Source organism: Rattus norvegicus, chromosome 16 (genome assembly GCF_036323735.1).
Source record: "Rattus norvegicus strain BN/NHsdMcwi chromosome 16, GRCr8, whole genome shotgun sequence".
Classification (NCBI taxonomy): Eukaryota; Metazoa; Chordata; class Mammalia; order Rodentia; family Muridae; genus Rattus; species Rattus norvegicus.
The window spans coordinates 19,286,633-19,308,246 of NC_086034.1; the positions used below are offsets into that span (position 1 = coordinate 19,286,633).

General features: G+C 52.9%; 1 protein-coding gene across 3 annotated transcripts; it reads right to left on the minus strand.

Moving 5' to 3' along the window:
• Positions 1–318: 318 nt before the first annotated feature.
• On the minus strand, positions 319–18,915 carry Mef2b (myocyte enhancer factor 2B). 3 transcript variants are annotated; one of them, XM_006252927.5, is made up of 9 exons: positions 16,204–18,915; positions 3,123–3,203; positions 2,491–2,694; positions 2,108–2,242; positions 1,568–1,697; positions 1,312–1,445; positions 1,118–1,202; positions 909–996; positions 319–742 (listed from the first exon to the last, which is right to left on the minus strand). In XM_006252927.5, exons 2-9 carry the CDS (start codon positions 3,174–3,176, stop codon positions 526–528), a joined length of 1,047 nt encoding a protein of 348 aa, XP_006252989.1. In that variant the 5' UTR covers positions 3,177–3,203; positions 16,204–18,915; the 3' UTR covers positions 319–525. The 3 variants fall into 3 exon arrangements, with proteins under 3 accessions (XP_006252989.1, NP_001017507.1, XP_063131712.1); NM_001017507.1 differs by having other exon boundaries at positions 16,242–16,278; XM_063275642.1 differs by lacking the exons at positions 3,123–3,203; positions 16,204–18,915 and having other exon boundaries at positions 2,108–2,415; positions 2,491–2,625.
• Between the last annotated feature and the right edge of the window lie 2,699 nt (positions 18,916–21,614).

The following is a 21,614-nucleotide window of genomic DNA, read 5'->3' on the forward strand; positions in this document are numbered from 1 at the left end:
CACTAGAACAAGATTGATGGCAAGTGCATTTACCCCAGAGCCACTTTTTTGAAAAGTGTCTTCTTTGTTCAAGCTGTCCTAGAACTCCTGGTCACCACAGGCAGCCCACTCTTACTCCCACTCTCACCCACCATGGTGACAGGGCTGTGGCCTCATCCCAGACTCACACTTCCAGGAGCTTGGCTTGCCCTTGGTGGTGATGCCTGTGATTCCTTCTTGGGTCAAATCCCCACCCTCCACATGGCCTTCCTCTTGGAATCTGTGTCTGTGGAGTGCATCCCAAAATCAGTGTAGGCAAAAAGAAGAACTTTGGGGAGATTGGGTGTGGCTATCCTGGGCTCGGGAGGCTCTGAGCTGGGGGCTGCACAGTGCCCTCCCAAATCCTTGAGCTTTATTGATACAGCGGCTCCCAGGAAGGGGCAGGGCCTCATTAGTGATGCACCTTGGGTGCCCTCGCCCTCCTGGTCTTGCAGGAAAGCTGAGACTGCGGGAACTCTGCGGAGGCTAGAGGATCCTCTTAGAGCGCTACCGTGGCCAGCTGTCGGGAGTCAAGCGGCGCAGGGACGCGGGCCGCAGTGGCTCTGCCAGGGGTCTGGCAAGGAGCAGAGGGTAGGGGAAGGACCTGGGGAAGTCTCCAGAGGTCCCAGTGACTGGAGACAGACGTTCGGATTTGATGCTGACCGGAGGTGTCGGAGGGGAGGCCTCTCGGCTCGGGGGACCCTCCTCGCACAGACTGCGGGCACTGCTGGAGAGATGGGGGAAGGGAGGCAAGAAAGGGAGAGACCCACAGATAGATAAGAAGGCTTGCAGGCTATGGGTTTCTGGAGTCCCTTCTAAATCTCACGGCCCCACTCTCAACCCGGTCCAGGCGAGTCTCGCTCCTGGCCGCTAGGGGGCGCCCAACTCACGCTGGCCCGGCGGGGTCCACCGCGTCCCTCGTTGGTGGCCAGGGCGAGGGCTGCAGGGGGACCTGAGCTGCGTCTCCCGGACTGCAATCTGCGGGCAGAGGCTGGATGAGCGGAGATCCTGTCAGTACTCCAACCCTCCCACTCCCGGACTCGGGGTTGGGAACACGAGGGACCCCAACGGGCTGGCAAGTCAGATGGGGTTGTCTTACCTGCTGAGCCTGGTGGTAGGAAGGCGAAGCTACCCAGAGCCGGGCCCGGGGCGCCAGGGCTCTGCAAGCCGCTGTACAAGCTCCTCTGCAGGAACAGCAAGGCGGAAAAACTGAGGCTGGATGTGACCACTTGCCTTCTCCCTTCCTCTCTCCCTCTTCCTCCTCCATCCTCTTCCAACTCTCTCCCCTCTCACCGATGTGCCCAGTCCCCCTCGGGCACCAACCAGGCCAGGGGGCAGGTCTGGCCTCCGCCCATCAGTCGCCAGGTACAGGGGTGGGGGTGTCTTGCCCGCAAGGTGGCTCGGAGAGAAGATGGGGTGTCCCAGGCCTGGAGGGAGGCAAAGACCCAGGAAGAGAGGGGCAGTCATGTCACTCATGGAGACTAGAGCCCGGGTTCCTCGTGCCCTTCTGCCCTCCCCATACTCCATCCCTCATGCTCCTAACGCTCACCCGGGGGTCGAAAGTGAGGCGAGCGGCTGTGGACAGACGGGGCCTCCCCCAGCCCGCCAGGGTCACAGCCTGAAGTGGCGGGTGGGACCCGGTATGACAGCTCTGAGACCGACATTGCGGGGGCCACTGGCTGTGGACAGAGAGGAGGGGAGAATGAAGCAGAGGTTGCTCTGTGCCTCAGATGTCTCCAAGGATCCATCTCCATTAAGGCCTAGACCCAAGCCCGGGGTTGCCAGGTGGGCTCCATCTGAGCTGCATAGCTTGGTTCTGGGCTGAGGGCTCTTTCTGCAGACCATAGGGTGTCGGATCATCGGAGAAATTTGGCAGGAAGACTTGTTTGTTGAACTGGTACGGTCCTTCGAAGCCTGGGTCATAAAGTGCATTCCCCACCCACCCAGGATAAGACCGGCTTCCATGCAGGTCGCTCCCCTGTCTGGCCTTTTATCACTACTCTCGGAGTCTCAAACTCAAACTCTGATATTGAAGTGTGTTGGAGTGGGGTGGGGGGCTGTAGAAGAAGGAACAGGCAAGTCCTCTTACATAGATCCGAGGCGGGGGCGAGACCAAGCCTCTGTCTCCTCCCAGCGTCCTCAGCAGCTTCTCTCCAGGACCCTCTGGCCCCTCTTCCATATCCAGTTCGGGCCCATCAAGGCCCACTCCCCTCCTCTTCAGTGTCTGTGGGAACAGCAGATAACGGGGGTGGCCCTCTGATCTTACCCGATTCCTAGAACTCGGTACCCGGGAGAGAAGACCTTCCACAGCCAATCTGCACGGATACAGATGGGCGTGGCCTGCTCCAGATGGACCCCAGGGACTAAAACCACTGAGTTCCCGCGAGGTTCAAGTCCCTACAGTGTTAGAGGAAAGAAAGGATCAGGAACTAACAGGGTCACACAGCGGGAACTGTAGGCGGCTTCAGGTACCTGCAAGATATCCGCGTTCGTGCGGCTCTCGTGCGGCTCGCTGTACTCGGTGTATTTGAGCAGCACCCGGTCCATGTCGCTGCTCGCATACTGGAAGAGGCGCTGCGCGCTGTTGAAGATGATCAGCGCGATGTCGCAGTCACAAAGCACGCTCAACTCGTAAGCTTTCTTCATCAGCCCGAACTTGCGCTTGGTGAAAGTCACCTGCACCATAGCCACGGAGACAGGGTGGGGGTGTTAAAGAAGAGTGTACCTAAGGGACTGCAGCGCGAGCTTCTCTGCTTCGGTTCCCATTTGAACCTGGGAAACCACTCTGCCTCTGCGAGTTTGCAACTCCACCCAAGTGTCCAGTTCCCTTCTGAGAGAAAGACTGGGCCCCAGAAGCAGAAGCTTTCTGTCATATTCAGACTCCTCAAGGTTGCCTCAGAACTCAGACTTCTCTATAGGACCATTTGACCTTTGCCTGTATGTGCCCCTGCCCGAAACGCCATGGCCCTTCTTCCCCCCCCTCACCGCCCCCCCCCAGAGCTGGGGACCGAACCCAGGACCTTGCACTTGCTAGGCAAGCGCTCTACCACCAAGCTAAATCCCCAACCCCGCCATGCCCCTTCTAAAGCCACCTGGGAACTCACCTGCCTGTTCCTTTGGTCTAGAATGCGTGAGATCTGGATTTTTTTCCTCCCCATCGTGGGTGGTTGTGCAGAGTGGCTGTTCTGTAAGAGAGGGCAGAGGGAGGGCGGGCGTGAACATAACAAGGCCAACAGTACCCAGCCTCCATCTTGTTCCTGCCCATTTCAAGTCCCAGCAGAACAAAGGGGAGAGCAAAATGACAGGGAGAAGGAAGGCAGCCACTTAATCCAGGCAGCCCCACTGGCACCAATGGGGGGTACTACATGCTCAATAAATGCAGTGCTCCATGCACTTCCACATTCTCATACCCAGGAAGCTGAGGCAGGGAGAAGCTGGGATCCAGGCTAGCCTCAGCTCCACAGGGAAGATGGAGGGTGTGCTCTGGGCAATGGACACAGATGTGGAGGCTGTTCACCCACTACTGCGTGTGCGCATGTGTGCGTGGGCACGGCATGGGACAACCTGGAGGTTCCCTCTGTCTGCCACAACGGTCCTGCAGGTGGAACTCAGGCACCCGGGCTCGGCACCAAATGGCCTTGCCAGATGAGCCATCTCAGGCATCCTCTTTTTTGTTGAGACAGGATCTTTCTATGTGGCCCTAGTTGTCCTGGAACTTGCTATGTAGGGCAGGCTGGCCCCAAACTCGTGCATCCAACACCCAACTCTTTTCTTTCTTTAGTGCAAAATTCGCTGTGTTATCTGGCATGGCAATAGGTCATACTGTGCTTTTCTGCACTGTGTAATCATTACTTCGGTCTAATTCCAGAACATTCCATGGCCATCAAGGCAGTAGTTGTTCTTGCTCCTTTCCCCTGCTCCCTCTGCTCTCTGGCTCTGTGGAGTTCCCCGTTCTAGACTTTCCCACACATGGGGTCACACGTTATGTGGGTCTAGGGGCTCCTCACATTTTCATTATGGGACCTGGAGGGAGAGTGTTCTGAGACATGGTTTTGCTAAGTAGTTGTGGTAGCTGACCCAGAGCTCGAAGTCCCCATCTCAGCCTCCAGAGTGCCAGTAGAACAGATGTGGCCGTCACATCCAGGAAAGATGCTCTGCTGTCATCTTCTGCATGGGCCTGAGGGAAAGGCCTGGTGTGCAGAGTCACAGACAACTCACCTGCTGGCTTGGTTTAGGCTGGCAGAACTGAGGACTCCACAAAGGGTCCACATGGGAATGTGAGGAGCTCCCTGGTGGGGCTTCCAGGAGTTCTAGACTAGCCTGGGCTACAGTGAGAACTTAAACAAAAGAAAACAAGGTAACATTCTGAGCTGCATATGGGTGACACACCATGGTATGAGCACTCGTGGCTGAGGCAGGAGATTGCTGGAGTCTAGGAGCTCTAGGCTAGTCTGGGCTTCCTGTGAGATTGCCTCAAGAGCAGGGAGGCTACAGAGATAGCTCAGTTGGTAAAGCACTTGCCCTGCAAATGTGAGGGCCAGAGTTCTCCAGCACTCCCAGAGCAAACACTGCACTCTCCACTGGGAGGCGGAGTCAGGCAGACTCCCAGGCTCAAGTGCAGCCAAAGGAGCAAGCCCTGGCTTGGTAAAAGGCAGTGTTTCAAAACCAGGAAGTGGGGTGTAGGGAGAAGGTTGGGAGTGTGTGTAAAAGGACTGGCTTCACAAGAATGAGCCCTGAGTTTGAATCCCAGGACCCATGTGAAAGTCTGGTGCTAATGTCTAACCCCAGTGCTACATGAGAATGGGTACACAGGACAAGCACGGAGCTTGGTGGCCATGGAGATCCAGGTTCAGTGAGAAATCCTGTCTGAGAAGGAATTAGGTAGAGTGATGATCAGTGTCTTCTGTGCACTTGTGAGTGCTTGAACACCCAAAGGCACATACATAGGCACAGGTGCGCACACACACACACACACACACACACACACACACACACACACACACCACATATAAGCATAGATACACAGACAAGTACAGAAAGCCATAGGTAATGGCATCCCACACCATCCTCTGGTCTCTAGATGTTCCCCCCCACACACAGAGCTCACACATAGAGCTCACACATACACACTGAGCTCACACACACACACAGAGCTCACACATACACACACACTCAGAGCACACACATGCACTCACACAGAGCTCACACACACAGAGCACACGCACAGAGAGAGCTCACACACAGCACAGATACACAAAGCACACACACACACACACACATACACACACACACACACACGCAGAGCTCAGGTGGGGATACCCACTGGTCTAGAGCACTACATCCTGCATGAAAACCTGGACTCACAGAGACCCAAGTCAGGTAGGCTGGAGGCTGGGCCTGGGGCACTGTTCAGAAACAGAGCAGTGACTGGCCATTCTCATGGTCTTTTTTTGTTTGTTCTGTTTTTTCTTTTCTCTCTCTTAATTTTTTACTTTTTAAGAGACAGTTTCTCCTGTAGCCCAGGCTGGCCTCAAATTTGCTGTGTAGCAGAAGCTGGCCCCTGTGTTGGGGACTGGGTAGCTCCAGAGCCCTTTCTTAACACATGGAGGACCAGACAGTGAGGTTCTTGCCCTCTTGGGGACAGAGTCGTCCGCAGACTAGGAGCTATACAACTTCTCTTGCCTCACAAGTGGCTGATACTGCCAGTTAGTGGTCACTTCAGGATCACATGGGCCAGCCTGCACCCGTCTCCAAATAGGGGATGCCTCTCCCTCAGTCTCTGCTCACTGTCTTGAGCCCAGGTAGACACAGCATATCCAGTGCCACCTTGGCTGGTAACGAGCCCTGAAGCACATAAGAGCTGGAAGCCTCAATGGAGGCTCACACCAGTGACACCAGCACCCCGGAGGCTTCAGCAGAGGATTCCTCGAGCTCTGGAACTCCTGGCTAGTCAGACCTACATTGCTGGACTCAAAAATTAATCAGACATCATGACTTCATCTCAGTACTGAGAAAGCGGAGGCAGAGCTCAAGGCCAGGGCTGGAGAGATGGCTCAGCAGCTAAGAGCACTGACTGCTCTTCCAGAGGTCCTGAGTTTAATTCCCAGCAACCACATGGTGGCTCACAACCATCTGTAATGGGATCTGATGCCCTCTTCTGGTGTGTCTGAAGACAGCTACAGTGTACTCATATAAAATAAATAATTCTGAAGCAGCAGCAGCAGCAGCAGCAGCAGCAAGGCTCAAGGCAAGGCCCAGCTAGTGAAGCTAGCCATGCTGCTTCCTAGTCCTCAAACCAAGTAGCCTGTCTGAGAGCCCTGCATACCCAGCAATGTGGGAGACTTCAGCTAGCACAGGTGAGATTTGTGTGGGTTAGGGTTAGGGTTGGCTAGCCTCCACCCTCACTGCGCTGAGTTGAGTCTAAGAAGCAGCTCCAGGGCCACTGGGGCCCCAGGTCTAGCTTCTCTTACTAAATTTAACCTCCTTGCTAATTTTAACCCTTAGCCGGAACCAGGCCTTTCCCAGGGCTGGGATGTGTTGTTAAAACCCAGGCAGGTCCCAGGAGACTGAAGGCGGCACTGGACCGGAGGTTCCCCAGCCAAGATAACTCTGGAAAGGTCTCCTACTTCAGATCCCGTGAGAGCCGGGCCATGCTTGGACCTGAGTCATTCACTGGGCTATCTCCCTCTGCCCCCAAGATGTGAAGCACGGGTATGAGGGGGAGGACCGAAGGACGGGTGCAGAGAGAAGGGATATGGGGGCTCTCTCTGAACACAGACCTGAGGACAGCGATAGGCAGGTTCCTGGAAGAAGGAAGAGCAGGTGCAGGGGACTGCAGGGTCTCTGTTTCAAGCAGAGGAGGTGACCGGGTCTCTCATGGCTCTGGTTGTCTTGGGACTCACTACATAGACAAGCTAGCCTCAAACTCACAGAGATGTTCCTGCCTCTGCCTGCTGATTCTAGGACTGAAGACATACACTACCACACCAGGCAAAATACACTTTGTTTTAAGACAGTGTCTCATATAGCTCGAGCTGGTCTCCCGTTATGTAAGAATATGTAAGAATGTTCAGGATGCTCTTGAACTTGATCTTTCTGCTCCTGCCTCCTGAGTGTGCTGTGCGGTGCCAAGTGTGGAACCCAGATCTTCATGCATGCCAGACAGGCGCTCTACCAACGGGGCCACAGACCCAAACCCAACCACACCTGGCTGGATTTACTTGTTTTCACTGTGATAAAAATTAATTTATCATTTCACGTGTATGTGTTTTGTCTGCATGTATGTCTGTATAACATGTGCCTGCTTGCCTGGTGTCTGAGGAGGCCAGATATTTCACACAGTTCTAAGCTGTCACTTGGGTGCTGGGAACTGAACCCGGGTCCTCTGGAAGAGCAACCAGTGCTCCTAACCCTGAGCTCTCTTAAGCTCTCTATTTAAATTGTTTTATGTGTGTGAGTGACTTGGGGTTTGTTTTATGGAGATAGGGTGTCACTATGTAGACTAGGCTGACCTTGAACTCACAGACATCTACCTGCCTCTGTCTCCCCAGTGCTGGGAACGAAGGCACGACACCATGCCTAGCCTTGCATGGGTGCATCTGCCTCCATGTATGGATTCGAAGCACATGTATGCTTGGTGTCCTCAGGACGTGGAAATGGAGTCAGATTCCCTTGAACGGCTGTTACAGATGCCAGGTGGGTGCTGGGAACCAAATCTAGAAACTCAGAAAGAGCAGCCAGGGCTCTCAACCGCTCCAATGCTTCTTTCTCTCCAGCCCCTAAGTTGTTTTTTTAATTTATTTATTTTGTGGGGAGATAGATGTCACAGCATGCGTGGTGGAGCTCGGAGGACAACCTGCAGGAGCCAGTTCTCTTTCCACCATGTGGGTCCCAGGGGTTGAACTAAGGTCATCAGGACGATGACGAACATTTTTACCCACCGTTCCCAGTACTGATTAATTAATTCATTTAGTTTTAGAACAGGTACTCATTATTTAGCCTTGGCTGGCCTAGAATTTGCTATGTAGACCAGGATAGCCTGCAAATCAAAGAGATCAGCCTGCCTCTGCCTCCCAGTTCTGAGACTAAGGGCACACAACCACCACTCCTAGCTATTTATTTTATTTTATTTTATTTTATTTTTTGAGACAGACTTTAACATCCTCTAGGTTGGCTTCAACTCCTGATCCTCCTATCTCAGGCTCCAGAGTGCTGGGATGACACGCAAACTCTCATGGGGAGCAGGAGGCCAGGGCTCAGCCCCATCTGAGTGGCTGCCTAAGTATGAATCTGAGTTGAAATCCCAGCACCTGCATAGAGGGCCAAGAGTGCTTCCCTGGAGAGATGAGGAGGGCTTACTGGCCAGCCAGGCAGGCAGAATCGCTGAACTCCAAGCTCTCAAATTATTAATTAATTAATTAATTAATTTATTATCAATGTATTCCACAGTTATGTGGAAAAGCCCTTTAATTCCAGCCCTAGGGAGGCAGAGGCCAAGAGACCAGGAGTTCCAGACTGGTCAGGGCTACACAGTGAGACCCTAGCTAAAGAATTTAAAAGTAGGGCTGGAGAGATGGCTCAGTGGTTAAGAGCTCTGACTGCTCTTCCAGAGGTCCTGAGTTCAAATCCCAGCAACCACATGGTGGCTCACAACCATCTGTAATGGGATCTGATGCCCTCTACTGGTGTGTCTGAAGACAGCTACAGAGTACTTATATATAATAAATAAAATAAATCTTTTTAAAAAAAAAGAATTTAAAAGTATGTAGGGTGATTAAGGGAGACTCCCACCCCCATGGTGACCTCTGGCCTGCACACCACACACATGAGAAAGAGCCGAGGCTGAGAGCTCCACCTCCAGCTTCCCTGCATACTTCCTCTTAGACTCCCCCAGTGGACACCTTGCCCAGAAATACTCAAGACAATGCAAATCTCCGATCACTCAGCACGGGCTGGGGACGCTTGCGGCCCAGGTGTGGAGTGCGGAGGCGGTCGCCCGGGCTCAGCAGACCTATTTGTACTTCCATGCAAATTACCCAGCCACAGAGGTACCCCACTGCCTCAGCTCCAGATGTTGGGGTGATCGGAATGTGGGGAGGAGGGGGCAGCACATTATGAATGTCAGGCATAAGGAGGAAGCTGAGAACTGGAGAGGGGCCTTGCACACCCAAGTGTTGGCCCAGTGTTGTCCAGCTAGGAAGGGAGTGTTCAGAGATAAACACCGCCACCCCAGCACCAGTGAGATGTAGGGTGGAGGCTCATCGGGAGGTCAAGGGCATCCAAGGTCATAGGCACTTGGAGGCCAGCCTGGGCTACATGAAACCCTGACTCAGAATTAAAGTGAAATTAAAAAACAAACTCAAATGCCTTCTTGCCACAGAGATGTGTCCATTCAGTGTAGACTGATGTGACAGGGAGAGGCTGGGCTGATCTTAGAGGAAGCATTGACCACTGATGAGAGCCGGTCAGCAGGGTCGCAGAGGAGAGAGAGCTGCTATGTGGGTGACCTGAGAGCCAGTCTCAGGTGTGAACAATGAGGGGGCAAGGTGCTCAGAAAACCGGAAATTCTCTGTGACACACAGCGCTGGAGCGGTAAACACATCTGCTGTCCAGGGCAGAAGACTGCAAACATGATGACCTGAGTGTGGCCACAGGGCAGGGCCCACTCCTAGAAGTGTCTTCTGAGCTCCAGGCACCAGGTATGGTGAGCACAGGCCCAGATAAATCAATGACTACTAAAGTTTTGTTTTAAAGGCAGGGTCTCACTCTGTAGCCCTAACTGTCTTGGAACTCATGTAAACCAGGCTGGCCTAAACTCAGAAATCTACCTGCTTCTGCCTCCTGGGATTAAAGCCGTGAAACCACCATACCTGGCTATGGATGTAGTTTTTTAAGTTAAAATAAAAAATACACACTCAACCCTTCTGTCTGGTGGTTATGGTTAGTAAGTCAATCGACAAACTGCCTGGAGGTCTACAAACCACAAACCATCACCTCTCTAGCTTGGTGAGGCCTCTGGGTCCCCAGGGGTTGAAATGTAGGTGACTAGGAGAGATCCCACCTTCCCAGTGACCTTCTGCCTCTTACCCCAATGAGGCCCCTGTTTTCCCCCACCGGTTATTGAAAGCAGGTTAGAAACACTGTCTCTCCTGCCCTAAGGGCTTTCGATTTGGCTTTCCTTCTCAGAAGCCAACTTTGGATGTCAGGGCGCTGAGTGCTAGGTTACATCCAGCTTCCAACCTGTTCCCTGTGATGGGCCACCGGGCTGCAAAGGGACCCACAGCCCAGCGTGAGCAGAGAAAGGAGAAGTGAGAGGCAGGTGGGGAGCCAGGCCCGCGGGACACGCGGCCTCACGCAACCCAGGCTGCGGTTTCATCACCTGCTCCCAGGACTCCTCATTACGACGACAGGAAGCGCCCCCTGGAAAGCCGGGACCCCTCCCCGCCCTCTCCTGGGGGCCCCAGCCGCTGAGAACGACCCCAGCTGCCCATCTCCTGGCCTCTATAGCCGACGACCCGCCCCCCCATGGGCGGGGCCTGGGCCAGGAGGCGGGGCCTCGCCCACCGCAGCTGCCTGGCTGAGCAGATGCATGTGACCTACTCCCTCGCCCCCTCCCCGCAGCAACCGCAACTTAACCACCAAAACCCGGTCAATCTGCGCCGCCCAGGGCTGCCTGGCTGTCTAGCCCTTTCAGATAGCTTTGGGGTCGCCCTTCCTCAGCCTCTACCTATAACGGCTGCTTGGGAAGTTGGAGAATGGAAGCGACTCCACTCACTTGGAGAATACCTCGTCCACAGGTATATAGCACAATAGGTCCCCAAACACTCCGGATCCCAGCCTATAAACGTCTTCAAAGGATCTGACCTAGTGTAACGCCTGTCATCCTGGAGCTCAGGAGGTAAAGCAGGGGGATTGCAGGAGGAAGCCAACGAGGCTATATAATGAGCTCCAGGATAGCCGGGGCTACAGTGAAATCAGTCACACAAAACAAAAAGAAATATCCATGATTCGCACAACTCTCCAAACATTAAACCCAACATGAGGTCCACTACAGAACCTCCAGGAAGTGGCAATCCTCAGATGCAGGCATCCTCCATCACACAGACTGTCACAAACACAGCCAGTGCCCTAAGACATAGAGAGAGGCACCTCCCAAACACTCAAATATCCTCCAAAGCTCTCACCTCCCTGACTTATGCAGGCTGGTCTCTGTGACATGCATGCATCCCCGGATACAGGTGGCCCTGTCCCTGTGGGTCCCAGTCCTGCTCCCGCTTCCCTACTGAGGTGGGTGCTTGGCATGTAGCATGAGGAGCTGGGAAATCGGACAGGGTGGGGCAAGCAAGCCTCATTTCCAGAATCCTAGGAAGGCCCCTCAGGGTCCCTGTGTTCATTTGAGGAGACTGAGGCCCAGTTGGGAGCCCTCTGACACCTACCAGGTCTGCTCAAGGTGGGGGACACAGATGTTGAATTCAGAGGACAGACACTGTGTCAGGAGCCATAGTGGCCACTGGCTAACTGTCCAGAGCAGGCTCATGGTCATTAAATCCTGTTCCAATTTTTTTTTCCTTTTGGAGACTGATGATATGTTGACATGTAAGGCCTTGTGTATGCTATGCAAGCCCTGTGTTGGTGAGTTCTATTTCTTGCCCTTGGTAAGGACCTCATGGCACACAATACAAACCTAAAGCCACAGATGACCTGTGGCCAACAGTGTAAGACCATGTTCTCATTGGGTGGTAGTGTAGGTCTAGTATGCATGAAGCCCGGATTCTACTGGCATCACTTCATGAAAACAGCCGTGACGGTGGTGGACACCAATAATCCAGGCACTAAGGGTGTTCAAGAACATCCTCAACCACATAATGAGCTCAAGGCCAGCCTGGGCTGAGTGAGACCTCATATTAAAACAAAACAAGGGGCTGGAGAGATGGCTCAGCGGTTAAGAGCACTGACTGCTCTTCCAGAGGTCCTGAGTTCAATTCCCAGTAACCACATGGTGGCTCACAACCAACTGTAATGGGATCTGATGTCCTCTTCTGGTGTGTCTGAAGACAGCTACAGTGTGCTCATATACATAAAATAAATAAATCTTAAAATTAAAAATCAAGCCCAGTTTGGTGGTGTACACCCTTAACCCTAGCACTGGGAGGCAGAGACAGGTGGATCTCCGAGTTCAAGGCCAGCCTGGTCTACAGAGTGAGCTCCAGCCCAGCCAAGGCTACACAATGAGATCCTGTTTCAAAACAAGAGCAACAGAAATGAAAAAACAAAAACAAAACCCCTACACATAACGTAACATCCGATTTTAACGGGGGCGGGATTGAGCCTGAGAAGGCTCGGTATAGGTAAGCATGTGGCCTGAGGTTAAGCCAGGCAGATCTAGAGGACTTGATGGTGGGCCGGTCTTGCTAAAATGGCAAGCTCTAGGTTCAGTTCGAGGTGCTATCTCAAAAGGTAAAGTGCAAGTGTAGGTGTGATTACCCCCATCAAGGCCACTGCCCCAGGAGCAGGGACAGACCCATCCTCTGAGCCTAATCTTGCTGTCCCGTGTTAAGGGCACCCAAGGCTCCCAACCTTGTCCCCTGAGCCTCCACAGTGGCTGCCCAAGATTTCCCTCTTTGTTCCACAGAAAGATCTTCCCGTGGGGAATTGGTCCTCAGAGGCCCAGGCCTCCCAGCTTGGGAAATTAACACATCTGTCAGCACTGGGCGGAAGGGACTGTACCCATGGCCTCAAAAAGCCCCAAGACATACCAGATGGAAACCTGAGTTGAGGTGTGTGAGACATCCTGTGTCCTCCTCGGTATGCCCAGAAATGTTAGGGACACCGAGGCCAGGGGGAGGACAAACAATGGGTTCCCCTCTGGCCAGTCAATGGCAGCTCCATAACTGTGTCTGTCCTTGGGGGTCTGTGTGGTAGGGGTGGAAATGACACCACTCTCTGGTGCCGCGTGCCTGTCATCCCTCAGTCTGCAGGTGGAGGTGGTGGACCAGCTGCAGGGTGAATCTGAGGGTAGCCTAGGCTGTGTAAGACCTATGTACAAGAGAAGGGGGAGACTGAGGCAAGTAACTGTGGGAGTGGCTTTGACAGAGGGTCCAGGAAGGCCTGTCTCAGGAGGGGTCTTGAGGATAGAAGGACGTATGTCATCCAGGTCCTAGCCTGCCTGGATGGCGGTAGAGCCAGTGCAAAGGTCCTGAGGAGGGTGCTGGTGCCGATGCTGAAGTCCGCCCCCAACCGAGACGTCTTGCCACCTGCCCTGGGGGAAAGCCCATTGCCTCAGCCAGGATGGACAGGGTGAGTGAAGGCTGCAGAGAGTGGAGAGCAGGGGCAGAGCACTATGGGAAGGTTATGTTCATTCACTGTTCTTGATGTAGTGGCTGAGGTGGGGAGAGAGGCTTTGAAGGCAGGAAGCAGGGATGGTGCACATCAGAGCAGCTGTGGCCTGGACTAGTGGGGTTGCATGTTGGGAAAGAAGACAGGAGAAGCTGGGGTCACAGCTGTGGGGGACGCCATGTCTTAAGCAGCACTGTTGCTCCCTTCTTAGGCCTCACCCTGACCTGGGGTGAACTACTACCTAAAGAGGGTGTCAGGGACAAGCTGCCCCTCCCCTTGGAAACAGCTCACGGAATCACTGTTACACAGCTACTGTTTGCCCATGGCACCCGCACACGTACCGCCTCACACAAACAGCTACCAAGAGACAAGGGTCCCCCTAAACAGGGAGTGGACCTCCCTCCAGTGCCAGATGGCAAGACTCCCAGGTTCCCAGTTAGGAGCGGGCTTGGGTCCCGGCATCAGCCTGCCATACTCTACGTCACTGCCTATGCCTAACTCGGAAGTGGGCTTGACATTGTCACCCAGCGGATTTCATCCAAGGATTGAAATCCAGGTCCTGGACTGTCAGGACAGAGTGCATGTTCCTGGCAAAGCCAGGATGGTGGTACATGCCAGCCATCCCAGCTCTGAAGTGCAGGAGGACCAGTGGTTCAAGGTCATCCTCAGCTACACAGCAACTCTGAGGTCAGCCTAGGCTTCAGGAGATTTTCTCAAACAAACAAAACCCCCAAGAGCCAAGTTTGGGCTCCATTTGCCTTGCCGTGGTCACAAAGACAGACAAAACGGTACCTCATGGAAGGTGGGTGCGGTGGCTATGTTTGCAGGTACAGCTTCGATTCTCTCAAGGGCCTGTCTGTTTCCAGGAGGGCTGGGTGTCCTGCCCAGCCCTTAGGACTCTCCTTCGATGTCCAGCGTCATAAGCTGGGCCTGAAGGTTCATATCTGTCATCCCAGGTAGGGATCAGGGGCTCAAGGTCAGCCTGGGCAACCTGACACTCTGGCCCCAAAAGACACACTTCTTTTCTTTTCTTTTTTTCTTTTTTTTCTTTTCTTTTTTTTTCCGGAGCTGGGGACCGAACCCAGGGTCTTGCGCTTCCTAGGCAAGCGCTCTACCACTGAACTAAATCCCCAACCCCAAGACACACTTCTTAGGCTGGAGGGACGGCTAAGTGGTTAAGAGTGAATGTGCTTTTCCAGAGGACTCAAGCTTGGCTCCACACCCACAGCGAGTGGCTCAAAATTCCAGCTCCATGGTATTTAATCCAGCCCTTTAGGTTCCCTTTCCCTGACCCATACATGGAATTAAGAACGATATAAAATAAATCTTTAAAACAAAAAGAGAAAAATCCAAACCAGTTTCAGACGGCTCCCAGGCCTTAGTGTCCCAAAATTCTGTCCCCTTCAGGACAAGTTCTGTTTTGCTCTCAGCTAGGAAGTAGGTGACACACTGAGCCTGAAGGGAGCAAGCCTGCCCTTTCAGAGGCCCCTGCAGCCTTAGTAATCAAACTTAAAACACTGATCCTGGGTGGACTTGGGACTTGCACACATTCCTGAGTATCCTCTTCAGATCCTCACTGGTAGATTCTAGGTAAGTGTTCTCCAGTTCCTGCCCACTGAGGACTCCATTGAACCCAGGTTTGCTCACACTGTCAGAATTCTAGTACCCGGTCCCACAGGGCCACATCCCTTAGCTTTCCCTAGTAAGGAGTCCCACACAGTAGATGGAGGCCTGAGCTGTGTCTGACCTCCATCTGCATCTAGGGTTGGGGCCCGGCAAGGATGAGGTCACTAAGACCACTGCTCTGGAGAATGAGAGGTGAGGAGGGGTCAGCACTATGGAGGGACACTGCCTCAGAGCTCTGTGACTTGTTCCTAATGAAGTTTCCAAGGAAGACACAGGCATGGGGTGGGGGGAGACCTTCATCCCATCTTTCATGCTCATGTCCATGCCTGAAGGAAAACACGGGCAATGGATGTCAAGTGGTGTGTACCCCAAGAAGCAGGTGCCTCAGCTCACAGTTGTAGTGTGCTCACAGAACCAACCATAATCCGAAACTTCAAACACAGCCTCAAGTAGGAACACACCTGCAAGCCCACATTTTGGAATCAGAGGTAGGAGGACTGAAGAAAGCTCAAGGTTGGCTTGGACTACACACAAAGACCCTGTCTCAACCTCTCACCCCCCCGCCAACCACAACAAAGAAAACCACAAACACAGTCACCCGTGGGTACACATCATGATCTTGGCACTTGGGAGACCAAAGATACACTGCCATGAATTCTAGGTTAGCCTGAGCTACAGAGTCCCCACCACCGAAGTCTCAGCATGTAGCTCACTGTGTAGAACAGGTTAGCCTGAAAAGATCTGCCTGATTAAAGACATGCAGCACCGAGTATGGCTACACAGACTTCCAGGCCAGGATTGTAGAGTGAAACCCTCTCTCAAACTGCCAACCCAAACTTCCAACAGTGGAGTGTGGTCACACCCTTGAGATCCTGGCACTTGGCAGGCTGAGGGAGGAGGGCTGCTTTGAGTTTGTACTATCCTGAACTACATAGTGAATTATCGACTAGCCTGGACAATGGAGCAAGCCCTATCTTAAGCTCCCTTCTCTCAAGAGAAAGAAGAAACCTCCAACAATTTAGTGGTCACACGCTTGTGATCCGAGCACTCTGGAGACTGAGGCAGGAGAACTGCTGTGAGTTTGAAGCTAGTATATAGTAACTTCCAGACTAGCTTAGGCTAGAGACCCTACTTAGCAAACACCCCTGAAAGCAAGGCCCCTAACTTCCAGACAGCACACTCACACCGCCCTCTGCACCCCACCCGCCTCAGAGTCGCGCACACCTCAGGAGTCCCCGGAGTCCAGTCCCTGCCGGCCACACCTGCTGTACACTGCGAGAGTCCAGGCGCCTACTGCAGCAGCCGCACTGAACTCAGCTCCGGCTCAGCGGCAGAAGCCTTCCCGCGCAGCCCCGCCCTCAAGAGTTGATTGGATGGAGGTGGACATTTGCATAGGGGCGGATACTTGGGAGTGTCCTGGCTCCTAGGCGCTTCGTACAAGGTCCGGAGAAGATGCTAGGGTCCAAAGGGAAGCCAGACTAAGCAGTGCACACCCGGGAGGCTAAGGCAAGAGTACTGCAGATAGTTGCAGGCCAGCATGGGATACAAAGCAAGAGACCCTAGAAAAACAAAACAAAACAAAACACAGAGCATAGTGGCACACAACTTTAATCCCAGCCCTTGGAGAGAGAGGTACAGGGTGACGAGGCTAGCCTGGTCTACAGAGCAAAGCAAGTTCCAGGATAGTCAGGGACTTAGAACTGTGAAACTGTGTTTGGACACTGAGAAACTGTGTTTGGAAACAAACAAACAAACAAACAAACAAACAAAGACCATCACCGACAACAAAAACCAAAGGAAAGAGAAAGAAAAATAAGAAAAAAAAAGGTCATGGAGGGGTTGGGGATTTAGCTCAGTGGTAGAGCGCTTGCCTAGGAAGCACAAGGCCCTGGGTTCGATCCCCAGCTCCGAAAAAAAGAACCAAAAAGAAATCGGTCATGGAGCCAGACAAAATGGTTCAGTGGGTAAAGGGTTTACTGCTAAGCATAACAGGAGTCCCATCTCTGGTATCGAACTGTGCAATGAGAGAACCCACGCCAGTAAGTTGTCCTCTGACTTCTACCTGCTATGGCACAAATACATATTATCAGGGGTTGAGGATTTAGCTCAGTGGTAGAGCGCTTGCCTAGCAAGCGCAAGGCTCTGGGTTTGGTCCTCAGCTCTGGAAAAAAACAAACAAACAAAACCCCAAAACAAATACATATTATCTTAAAAATTAAAATAAAAAATATATAGGGCAAGGCTGTACAAACAGCTAGGTTTCTCCTTGAGGATTCAGGGCTCCTGGACCTCACTGTGATGACCCTAACCTTATTTTGGACCAGTTAGCCAGGACCATACACCTTAATAAGGGTGACATACAGTTAGCAGCTGGTTTGGTGACACAGCTGTCCTTCCAGCTACACCAGCCAGCTGGAGTGTACTAAGTTTCTGGCCAATCTGATGCACACTGAACTCAAGCATATCCTGGGCAATTTTGAGACTATTGTCTGCAGATAAAGAAATAAATTGTGCTGGTGGCTCAAGTCTACAATCCCGGGTACTCTGGAGGCTGAGACAATGGATCACACGAGGATGGTGAGTCTAAGGCCAGCCTGGACAACATAATAAAACCCTGGCTCAAAATAAATATAAAAACAAACAAGAGGCATGAGACTACAGTAGAGTGTCCACCTAGCATGCAGAAAGTTACCTCCAATCTCCAACTCTAAAAGAATCACAAGCCAACAAGATCTTGGGATAAAGGAGGCTGAGGCAGGAGGAACACATCTAGCTCTGTGGCAGCCCAGGCTACTGAATGAGACTCTGCTCAATAAGGAAATAAAGAATTCCTTAGAACTCTGATTCTGCAAGTGGGACCAATCTGGTCCTATGCTGGATCATGCCCTCCCACAATTAGAACCATCATATGGGGGGGGGTCACCAAGGTGGTCCTACCTAGCTGTGCCTCTTGCCAGTGTCATCATATACTTCCACTACCGTGCCTGTTTCAGCTCTTTTGCAGAGGGAAAGTCACCCTGGTGGCTTCTAGGACTCCCATTCACCCTCGGCCTGGAGTCCCAGCATCATTCTGCCCAGAGCCAGGGCCAGAGGAAGACCCAAGTGGAGAGCACTTGAGGTAAGCCTCAGGGTGAAAAGAATGTCAGGGTCAGAGGTCAGAGATGAAGCTGGCTTTGGGGTGAAGCCCCGTGTGAAGGAAGTAGAATTTCCACACGTTCCCTCCCCCAACTCTTGGCAGGTAGTACTGGGCCAGGGTGGGGAACAGTGGGAGGTCAGACCAGAACTGTGAAGGGCTGACCTAGAGTGCTGTTGGGGATGGGGAAGTGCACCCCAGAAACGGGGACATTTGCTTTCTGATCTGAGTAGCTCACCCCTGGGTGAGGGACTCTGGGGTGTGGGGCAGGAGTACAGCTGACTGGGTGGCCTCTGCCTTGTCCTACACCGGTGTAATTGGAACCTTGTCTGTCTGCACAACTCCAGGCCCACAACAGTGTTTCATTCTTTAATTCAGTCTCAGGGCAGGCCTCTTGCCTTCACCCCCTGAGTTTTGGATGACTGCAGCGAACCACTTCCACAGCGATAAACTTTCTCTTCAGACTCAAAAAAGGAAAGTTCCTGCTGTGCTGTACACACACACAGGCGTCCCCAGGACACACCAGAACCCGGGCCAAGCCTGGGGGCTTCTGCCTGGGCTCCGTGATGAAGAACGAGGCTCTGTGATGAAGGAGCCTGGGGAGCCCCGGCCCCCGGGGCCCCGCTGTTTACCTGGCCACCTCCCCCTGGCTCTGATGCAACCCGCAGGCTCTGGTTACGTGAGGGCGGCAGCTGCAGCAGGGCCCCTGCGCTAGGAGGGGGTGGGGGTGGGGAAACGGGACTGGACGGGATGGGACAAGGACCAGGATGACACTGACGTTACCTGGCCCACACGAAGCCACTCCCCCACGTCCACAGAGGTGGCCTGCTGTCCTGGACCCTCTTGATCCCATCTTTTTAATATCCCTGGAAGGACACTCAAGTCACCACCTCTGGCTATTCTGGCTATTCAAGTGTGTATCCAGCACTTACTGGAGCAAGGAATGACGAGGTCTAAAAGGCAGGGCTCTTTGTTTATTGGATTTTTGTTCCTTTTTTTTTTTTTTTTTTTTTTTTTTTGGTCAGAGACCTCAAATTACTCATATAATAACAACAACCCTTAGCTTGGTGTGAAGACCAAAGCCTTTAATCCCAGTACGAGGAAGGCAGAGGCAGGTGGATCTCTGAATTTCACGACAGCCTGGTCTAGAGAGTAAGTTCCAAGACAGCCAGGGCTACACAGAGAAACCTTGTCAATCAACAAAAAACAACCCTAAAAGGGATAACACTGAACTTCTTATCCTCCTGCCTCCACCTGCCATGCTGTGGCAGAACAGGGACATATCAGCTTGCCTGGCTGTCTGAGACAGGGTCTCATTCTGCCTGTCTGGTTGACTTCAACCTAGCAGCTGTGTTGGGATGCCAGGCATGAACCACCACACCCAGCGGGGAAGAGCTGAAGGCTTTCCAAGGACCACCTCTCCTAGGGTTGGAAAGCCCTGTCCCTTTGCAGAGCCTGCTGTGTGATCTCTGGCTGGCATTTCACCTCCCTGCGCCTCTGCGAGTGAAAGGGGCAGAGACAAAAGCCACAGGTTCTGGGGGAACCATTTCTGGTCCTTCACACTCTGAGAATCTCCATCCCATACTCCACCCACCCCAGCGCTGGGGTGTGTACATCAGACTCTGTATCCTTCCCCATACCTTGGGGCCAGGCCCAATGTGCCTTGGATTTCTTCAGGCCTTGCAGATCCCACAGAGGCCTGAAGAGGAACTGGCAGAACTATGTCTGGGGCACGCACAGATCTGTTTCTAGTTTGGGAGGGTTTCCAGGAGGTTAGGGGCAGAGAAAGCAGAAAATTTAAAAAAGGGCGAGGGGAGCTTGGGCTAGGGAGGGGAGCATGTGGAGCGCCAGACTGGCTGGAGAGGTGACTGGGGGGGGTTAAGCATACATCCTGTTTTTGTTGATTTCCATTCTCAGCACCCACAATGGGCAGCTCACAACTTCAACTCCAGGGGATCCAGCACCCTCTTCTGGCCTCTGTGGACACCTGCACGCCCACACACAACTAAAAATAAAGTCAATCTTTTTAATATTTAAAAAGCCTCATCTGTACTTTAGAGTTAACGGATTATTCAAAAGCTGGCAGCACTAGGCATGGTGGTGCTGGCTCTGACCCCAGAAGTAAGGCGGCTGAGGCAGAAGAAAATTCTTGACCAGCCTACCTAGGCAGAACCTGTCTAAAAGGAAAACAATCCAAGGTTTATAAGATGCCTCTGTGGTATGGGTGCTATCTGCTAAGCCAATGACCCTGAGTTTGGTCCCATGGTGGAAGGACTCCCCAAGTTGTCCTCTGCTCACCTCCACACATGTGCCATGACACTAACGCACACCCTTGACGCAGACCTGGAGGAGTCTATACTTCATCTAGGTCAGACCCCTTTCAGGTTACCCTAGTCAGTAGGTGTCAGGTCCCGTCTTGGATGCCCCATGGCACAGAAAGGTCACTACCTGGCTCCAGGTTACTGAGTTAGGTGGGGAAGGAGGCTGTAAGCCTTGGTCGGGGGCAGATGTAAGTCCCTGCTGAGTGATTCAGTCCCTTTTGAAGAACCGGAGCCTCTGGCTGGTTTGTGTAAGCAGGCAGCACTGTGCTCGAACCACTGCTCCGTTCTTGTGTGGAGAATACAAATGAAATGGAAATCAGCCGTGGCCGGGGCAGCCTGCACAACAGGTGCTCAGGTTGGGGATAGACTGTTCTGAAACCTTTGAAAGGTGCCAGCTGCCAGCTGTGAAGGGCACCAGGGGCTGTGGGACACCAGGACTGCTCCCTAATGCTCAGTGCCCCGCTGCTTCAGTACCTGGACCCAGGGGTACGTCCACATTTAGTATTCACGTGTATGTATCTGTGTACGCATATTTGCGTGGGTGCTGGATGCAAGCTTTGGCCACTACTCCTGGCGATTTTTTCCCCCTTCAGAGCTGGGGACGGAACCCAGGGCCTTGTGCTTGCTAGGCAAGTGCTCTACCACTGAGCTAAATCCCCAACTCCCATGCCTGGCGTTTTTGACATGGGTCTGGTGGTCAGACACTAGTTCGTGGACTTGTGAGGCAAGCATCTTGCTGGCTAAGCCATCTCCCCAGGTCCTAGCATGTGTAACTGGCACAGGAGTTTCTGTCTGGCACAGCTGGGTATGGTGAACACCTGGACATGGACTTAGCTGAGGTCTTAAGCAGAGCCGGTTCTGTTTTCCACTCAACTGCTCCAATGACTCTGGCATCACAGTTTTGGTTGTTGGAGTTTGTGATGTGTGTGTTATTCTGGGGATACAAACCAGGCGAACACCCTGCCCCACCATGGTCTACACGATGGAAGCTAGTGGCCCAGCCAGTGTCTTAGGCTTTGCCCTGAATGGAGGTGGGTGATGTTTTTCCAGTGGCTCCTCTGCGTTCGCCTCAACCTCAGAGAAGGGTAGCACCTAGCATGTGTCATACATGGCAGTGCAGGTCTTCAGCTATATGACATGATGTAGGTCATGTGACCCCAGCAAAGAAGGAGATGACTTTT

Coding starts and splice junctions, on each gene's coding strand:
- Mef2b (XM_006252927.5), bottom strand. CDS start 3,176: ATGGGGAGGAAAAAAATCCAGATCTCACGCATTCTAGACCAAAGGAAC. Junction 2,695..3,122: donor TAGACCAAAGGAACAGGCAG/GTGAGTTCCCAG, acceptor GCTATGGTGCAG/GTGACTTTCACCAAGCGCAA. Junction 2,243..2,490: donor CGAACGCGGATATCTTGCAG/GTACCTGAAGCC, acceptor CTGTTCCCACAG/ACACTGAAGAGGAGGGGAGT.